The 8,117-nt window shown below is 50.4% G+C and overlaps 1 protein-coding gene across 12 annotated transcripts in view; it reads right to left on the bottom strand.

Moving 5' to 3' along the window:
• Window positions 1–8,117, bottom strand: part of Agap1 (ArfGAP with GTPase domain, ankyrin repeat and PH domain 1) — a 436,093-nt gene that overhangs the window by 255,171 nt on the left and 172,805 nt on the right. For all 12 annotated transcript variants that reach the window (XM_029539053.1, XM_021197517.2, XM_029539054.1 and 9 more), the window contains one exon: window positions 5,807–5,941. In XM_029539053.1, coding sequence (XP_029394913.1) covers window positions 5,807–5,941 — 135 coding nt within the window. The remainder of the gene's footprint in view (window positions 1–5,806; window positions 5,942–8,117) is intronic.

Here is an 8,117-nt window from a genome sequence, read left to right as displayed (position 1 = left end):
AGGCCAGCCTGGTCTACAAAGTGAGTTCCAGGACAGCCAGAGCTATTCAGAGAAACCCTGTCTCAAAAAACAAAAACAAAACAAAACAAAACAAAAACCAAACAAACAAAACAAAAAACCAATAAAAACAAAAACAAAAACAAAAAACAAACCAGTAGAGACTGTAGGTCCAGCCATGACAAATCCAGGAAGTTTCAACAAGTTTTCAGAACTGAGGGGTGACATAGAAAAGTGTAGGCAGATACCAGAAATGCCAGATTTGTGGAACACACCAGAAGCACCACCAGACACTGGGAACAAATACCTTTGTGTGCGCCTAACGGGCCCGCCCTCCTTCACCAGAGCCGAGCAGAACATGCTAACAGAGCCTAGCTCGTTAGCTCCCCTTTCCAGTTACAGTCAATGCCTTAAAAACTTTCAGATCATCTATGGCTTGCTTGCTTCCAAAGATGAAAAATCTTTTTTGAATGTATTCTTTTGCCAAAACACATGCAGTTTTTCATAGACAAAGAAGAAAAACAACAGTCACAGAAATAACTACATAATAACCCCAATGACTCCCAAACAAGGATGAGGCTGACTGCCGAGAGAGGATCAGGCAAGCTCCAGAGAGGACGACCGACCGCTCTGCAACAGTACTGACAAAGAGCTATGGTGTCAGCACGGCACAATGGTCTGAGAGGCTCCAGCCCAGACACACATTAGCATTGCTCCAACGTGGGCCATCAGGCTTGCACACCCCAAGCAGGCTCCATAACACAGCCATCTTTGCTTGACTGGGTAGCTGGAGATGTGTGATATGGAAGGTGTTTCTCTGCGTACCAAATGCCAGTCGTGGGAGCAGTGGATGCCTTTGTGTGACCTCCCAGCACAGGTTCCCAGCCAGCATTTGCACACAGACAAGCTATCACCAGGCAGGGACAGAATAGCTAAGAAAATGGTCTCCAGAATGTTAACTAAAGCATAAATGTGACCCACTAGGATGGCGGAGTTAGAGGCGTGTCACATGCCTTCCCAGAATAGAGACCATTCTGCCAGATGTCTGTCCGTGTACCAGGATGATAGATACCAGCCTGCAAAGGAAGCCCTGGCAAGTGAGGGGCAGGGACCCAACCAAGGGTGTCCAGAACCTTCAGACACGGGGTTTCCCATTCTCGCACATCCAAAGTGGAATGGTTCATTTGACAACAACAGGTCTAAGTAGGAAAGGATTCTCATATGTGATCTATGGTGGTCTGAACAGGAATGGGCTCCACAGGCTCTCATATCTGGATGCTCCGTTATTATGGAGTGGCACTACTTGAGAAGGATTAAGAGGTGTGGCCTTGGTGAAGAAAGCATGTCACTGTGGGTGGGCTTTGGGATTTCAAATTCCCAAGCCAGGCCCAGTCACTCCTCCTGCAGTCTATGGATCCAGATCTCAGCTACCTCTCCCCAGCACCGTGTCTGCCTGCCTTGACGACAATGGACTAAACTTCTGAACCTGTGAGCCAGCTCCAATTACGTGCTTTCCTTTTGACAAGTTACAGTGGTCACAGTGTCTCTTCACAGCAACAGGACAGTGACTAAGATAAGATCATTCAGAATTTTTCCCTTTTAGGAAGCATGATGACACACATCTATAATCATAGCACCTGAGGCAGAGGCAGAAGATCATGGTTCAAGGTCACCGTCAACCACACGTTAGCTCAGAGATGCTCAGGGCCATAAGAGACCTTGCCTTTAAACACATGCACACACTCATAGACACTCAGACTCTCACATATACATACTCTCACACATGCATAAACAACAAGTGATTTTTAGAATGCACTATTAAACATTCATAACAGTGAGCATAGCAACAGAGAAATCATGTCTGAAGAAGCAAGCTAGTTTTTCTGTAAATCATTTTCATGTACTTATCTGAGCCCTAAGAGAACAAATACAAGAAACCTTCAGAGGATTTCATGCGAACACCGAGATGACTGTTCTCCCAGACACCCCAAACAGCAAGGACACCGGCCAAGGTGACCCTGAAATGATCCTGTAACCCACCGCTGCCCAAGCCCACGCACTTGGCTTGCAGCTGCCCCGGCCACCTCCCTGAGGCACTGCTGGCAGGCTAGAGAGCCACATGAGGTCAGTCAGCTGCTGGCACCATTCAGACAGAGCACATGGCTCCTGTTGGGTGAAGCTTATTCAAAGGGATCCACGGTGGACACTCTGCCCTTCTCCACCAGCCAACATGTCCCAGGCTGAGAAGAGGGGGAGAGGGCAGCAAACACCTGGCTCGTCATACTCATCCCTCCTCCCCACTCAGGCAGGATGGAGCTTACATTTCAAGGAGGCTACCATCCTCCCTGGGGGACCCAAACCTCCTAATGGATGGGTCCTCACTCCTCACTCCACATCCTGCCCCTCTCCAGCCAAGGACACCCAGTGCAAAGGCTGAGCTCAGGTGAGCAATGAGTGAAGGCTGCAGGGTGGGACAGGAGGCCACACCCCTCCAGACCCTAGGCTACAGAATACCCAGAGTGCCATGCACGGACCACAGCACATCAGCCACTGCTCGGGGGAAACACAGACAGAACTCTGCTTCTCTTCCCATGTTACAATTCACCTTCTGTTCTGGGACACCAAGAGGCCACATTGAAACACCAGGAACTCTCTTAAAGCTATCCAGCCAACTGGTGGAACAGACTCTGGTGTGGAGGGAGCACCCAGGGATGCTGCTGTCTACACAGGCCATTGGACCTTCCTCAGCTGTACAGAGGAATGCACCTCAACTCTAAGGACCTCATATGCTGCCTTTTAATGACAGAATGGCCTAGTAGTGTCTGGTTAAGGCTTAAGATTGTGGGCTCCCCAAATGGCTCTCACCATGTTCAGTTTCCTGAGTCTCGATTGCACTTGCTTGTGTGTCTATTTCTCTTGTGATACTGGAGACCAAACTGAGGGCCTCAGACTCAGCACTGAGTCACATCCCTTGTCTTTCTCTTTCTTGAGACAGGATCTTGCCACATAGCCCTGGCTGGCTCCCAACTTATAACTCTCCTGCCTCAGCCTCCCAAGTGCGGAGTTCACAGCCCTGTATGCCTCAATCTCTTTAAATATAAAGGCTATATGACTTGTATCCTAACAAAAGTAGTTTATGGCTTAAGTAAAAGACAACACCTAAAGGTAAATACTTTGTTAATGCAGGATAACGTCCATCTTACTTTTAAACCTCCTTCTTCACATAAATGAAAACCCTTTATGGACACACAGAATGGACCTGCCCTGTGTTTAGCTGTTCTACCTCCATGGGCATTCTTCCTTCTGAGATTTACTGTGTTCATTCTAAAATAAGTAAGATGAACTCAAGTGTGCAGTCTATGGCAACAGACCCCTGAGAACACTGTGTGTCTGCAGGGAGGGGTCCACGCTAGTACTCCTGCACTATCTCACTGTCGTGGCATTTGGAATGAGCACAGTCCCCTTGGCAGCATCCCCTGCTGGAGAGGACAACGGGACGTCTCCATCCCACAGATGGTTTCCAGGTGTGACCTTGAGCCGTCTGCTGTGCCGGGAACAGAGCGTCTGTGTTGCCCAAATTCCTACCTTAAACCCATTCCCCCCATCCCTAGTGAGGACACTGTGAACAGGACAGCAGGCCCTCACCAGGCCCTTGACTTGGGCTTTCTGCATCAAGGCCTCGGAGGAAAAGTTATCTGCTACTTGAACCACCATATGAGAATTTGCTGCAGTGGAGGAATGAACAGAAATGTCTCCCTCGTGTCTGCCGGTTAGTGCTGTAACCCTGATAGTGCCCACTGTCGATCTGCAAGATCATTTCTGTAGGACTGGCTCTTGTCACTAGGGAAACCTCGTGGGCACTAAATAGAAGTCAGAATGTCTAGGAAAAGAAGGAACCCACACGAGCATCCCCTGGAGGCCATGGAGTCTCTGCTGGAGCTCCTCTGGGTCATCTACAGTCCCTAAGCAGTTGCCTTGCTTAATCTTTACAGTTCCTGTTATGGGGGGAGCAGCCAACCCGGTGCAGCCCATGCCATGAGGCTGACAGCAGGGAGGCTGCTGATGAGTACACACCACAGGCAGAGGCACCTGGGGAGGCCTGGGATACACAGGGATGGGAAGAGGGAAGATGGGACCCAGAGGCACATGCAGCGTCTCAGGGCAATCCTGAGCTTCCTTGGATATGGCACCAGGAAGGATGAAATGCAGAGGGAGACAGAAGGAACAGATCAGGACCGAGACCCAGAGAACAGGTAACTATCTGCGAGGCAGAGGAGGAAAGAGATGCAAGCTTCTGGAAGAGCCTGGCTGCTTCAGGAGGGGACAGAACACAAGGGTGGCAATGTGGCCCAGTGCTCACATACACTGCAGCAGCAAGAGCTGGGCCCCAGATCGCCGCTGGAGAGTCAGTGAGACAGCCCAGGCCATTTAATCAAAACAATCCAAAGATCACAGTTTCCACTTCAAGATACGGTCTCATGCAGCCTGCGCTGGCTTCACACCTGTAGTGTAGCTTCGTGCCTGGTCCTCCTGCCTCTACCTCCCAAGTACTGAGGCCACAATCAAGTGCCGCCACACACAGCTTATGGAGTGTTGGAGACTGAATTTAGGACTTCATGCATGTTACACAGGCATTCTACAGGCTAAATTACACTCTCAGCCCCTGTTCCTCGAGTGTGCTGCTGGGACCAAGTTTTCTTCAAGGTCTGTGAACATCAAGGCTTTTGACTCTCACCCTTCTGTAAGGATCCCAGGCTTGTCCTTCTCTGCTCCCTGCCAGTCCCCATCACAGAAACAAGGAGACAGAAGTGGGTTACTACATGTAGATTTAGGCCAAAGGTCTTCAGACTGACTGCCCACAATCAACTGCCTCTGAAAAGAGGAACAAGCTCTGGCTTGTCCTCAGAAGACCCGACTCTAAGCCAGAAGTTCAAGTCCCTGAGGCAGAGGCTACCCCTCCCCACCTGCCTCTGCCCTGCTTTAGTATTGGTTTTTCTCGTAACCCACACCCGGCGTCACCACCACTGACATGAATATGCCTCCCTTAGCAGAGCCTGGAGCTCCGGCAGGTGAATTCCCTACAAATTCCACTGTCCCTAGAGGTGGGCAGTCTATAGTAACTGAGTAAAGGTTCCTTAGGCTGGCCCACACCCTTAGTCCCAAGTTCTGACTTTACTTTCTGGGGTTCAGAGTTTGCTCTTCCAGTTTAATCTCCCCAGGACCAAATGTCAAATATATAAGCCTTCATCTTAAAGACAGAATCTGGTTAAGAATGACCAATTATAGCCACGAATACAAGCACAGTGGAATTGACAGAGCTTTTAGTACTGGTTTGCCTGTGCAGAGCAGGCTGCACAGTGACACACAGATGCAGAGTGACATACCTGCACAGAGCAGGCTGCACAGTGACACACAGATGCAGTGACACACCTGTGCAGGGCAGGCTGCACAGTGACACACAGATGCACAGTGACACACCTGTACAGAGCAGGCTGCACAGTGACACACAGATGCCCAGTGACATACCTGTGCAGGGCAGGCTGCACAGTGACACACGATGCACAGTGACACACCTGTGCAGGGCAGGCTGCACAGTGACACACAGATGCACAGTGACACACATACGCCATCAGGGACTGCTCTGCAGGGTCCCCTCTTCTGAACACAGCCCCTGAAAGTGGAACTGTGAGCAGGTGCCCAATGCTGTTGCCTACACACTGCATGGTGGGCTTCTGCCCCCACACCCACGTGTGACTGTTCTCCCAGAGCATGTCCCAGAGCCCCTGCAGTCACAAAGCTGGCCATTTACCATCCTGGAAGACCCGCTCCACGTTGAGCCCATAGGTGGCGCACGTCTCGTAGTACGTGCACCTCTTCAGGTCATTGGAGAGCTTCCGAGCCCTGACGTCATCGATGACCCTTGGGTTGGTGGAGCTTATGGCATCTGCAACAGACAAGGACAGGGTGCTCACTAGCAACTACCTCCCACGACTCTAGAGCCCACGGGGCTTAAACCTGCCCCACAGCCAGTTGCTTCCTGCAGCTCTGGGGGCCCCTGCAACTCAAAACCCATCAAAGCCATTCCTCCCAGAAGTTGAGATTCTGAAAACATTTCATCCTCAAAACTGGGCTCAACTCAAGCTACAGAATGGTTGGGGTGGGGAGGTCACACATGTCGCATCATTCAGGAGGCTGAGGTAGGAGGACTGAGCTCAAGGCTCTTTTGGAAAGAAGCTCATTACCCTATCCTTTAGACTCACTTGGTATGTTTTTATGTCAAAAAAACAAAACAAAAACAAAAACAAAATCAAAATGTATGATTTGGGACACTCAGTGTCCATGTGACAACAACCTCTACAACAAAGGTTCCTCGGACACAGCCCACCAAAGAACATGTCCATCTGTCTTGCCCAACGAGTAAGTACATCTGACATATGTTTACAACAAGTAGGGAAAAGGTAAAGGTGTAAACATTTTATTTTTAAAGTAAAATAGGAAGGAAACAAATTTAAAATCATAATTTCTCGAAGCCTTTGCCTAATTTGGAAAGCACAGGCCACCAAGCCTCCACCCAGCTCCCATTTTATCCAGCCTGGGGGCCCAACAAACTGCAGATACCACACCCACATATGAATTCAAGTCAGTGTGTTACAGAGGTGCCCCTGGGCCTGCAGCTCAGCTCAGCTCTAGTTGGCCCCCTCATTCACCCACTTTAACTTGGCAGTGTCCTAACGCTGCATCTCCTTCTAATCAGTCTAACTGCAAGTCTTTGGGGGGAGAGCAGGCCTAATGAGCATCGGAGCGGTCCTTCACTCTCCCATGTGGCTCCAGATGAGCCAGCATAGGCCATTCCGGCCCTAGGAGATACACTGAGCTCAGCACCGCCTCTCAGCACCGGCCTTCCGGCCTCCTGCAGGTTGAGTATCCCTATGAGTTTTTCAGCTCTCTCTCACACCCTAACAACCCCTGGCCTCTAAAACCACCTAGCCTAGCCAACAGAAAGGAACCCTCAGGCACCTTCTCCCATCACCTGAGGGCCTTGCTGCCTACATCCCCAGTGTTAGCACAGGTGCCTCAGGAGCCCACTGAGCATGGAACACATGGGTACTGACAGCACATCACGGGGAAGCCACACACAGTCCAGCTTCCTGCCATAGGTGGCCTTGGTCCCTCAGCCCAGTAACAAGGTCCAAGCAGGGCCCCAGAACAGCTGGTCCCACACTGAGATAAAAGAGAAAAAACATAAAACCTGATCGAGGTCAAGTCCTATGTCCACCAACCCTTGACACATGACTACCTGACCTGACTTCCATCCATTCTTCAATTTCCTCTCCCAGAGCACTGAGGGGCAAAGGTCAGGCCGCCTGGCTACACTAGCTCTGTCTAGGTGTGTGGGCCAAAGCCTGGTCTCTTACTCCATGCCACTGCAAACAGAAACAAACGCTGTGGGCATGAGAAATGCAGCAGGCAATCTGTTCTTTCCAGCCAGCCACGAGCCACGGAGAGTCCACAGTGGGAAAATGTCGTGTCTCAGATGCAGGCCCACATGGCTCTTACACACCGGGCTGCTGCTGGGAATCGCCCGGTCAGTCATAAACAAAGCATTCCTTCAGAATTCTCCTCTGCTCCAACTGTGGGGAAAGCCTGGCTGGGAGATGCAATGGCTTTAAAACACCACTTGAGGACTTTCCAGAGCAGGCACCTTCACCATGTCACCACGTTGCACAGTGTCAATGCACTGGGAGCAGGTTTCAGGACTTGTGGGGTATACACATGTATACACACTCCATGACAGGCTGCTTGCATACTTCATCTTAGGTTACCTAGACGGCAAGTGTACCATGCACAAAGCTGACAACTTCGGTACAGCTAACTTCTTGCTACAAAGATCAGACTGGCCCTGAACTTACAGAGATCCGCCAGAGTGCTATTAAAGGCACGGCCCACCACACCAGGACACTGCTTTGTATTTTTGAAGCAGTCTAGTTACGTAGCCCAGGCTAGCCTTCAGTGACAATCTGTCTTTCTCAATCTCCCTAGTACCATGATTTCAGGTGTGTATCACCTGTATTTTACTTCTCCTGTTGTCGGACCCCATGAAGACAGGAGGGCCAACTGCA

This window comes from Mus pahari, chromosome 5 (genome assembly GCF_900095145.1).
Source record: "Mus pahari chromosome 5, PAHARI_EIJ_v1.1, whole genome shotgun sequence".
Lineage (NCBI taxonomy): Eukaryota > Metazoa > Chordata > Mammalia > Rodentia > Muridae > Mus > Mus pahari.
The sequence above is the reverse complement of the archived record's forward strand: the minus strand, read 5'-3'. Positions and strand labels throughout refer to the sequence as shown.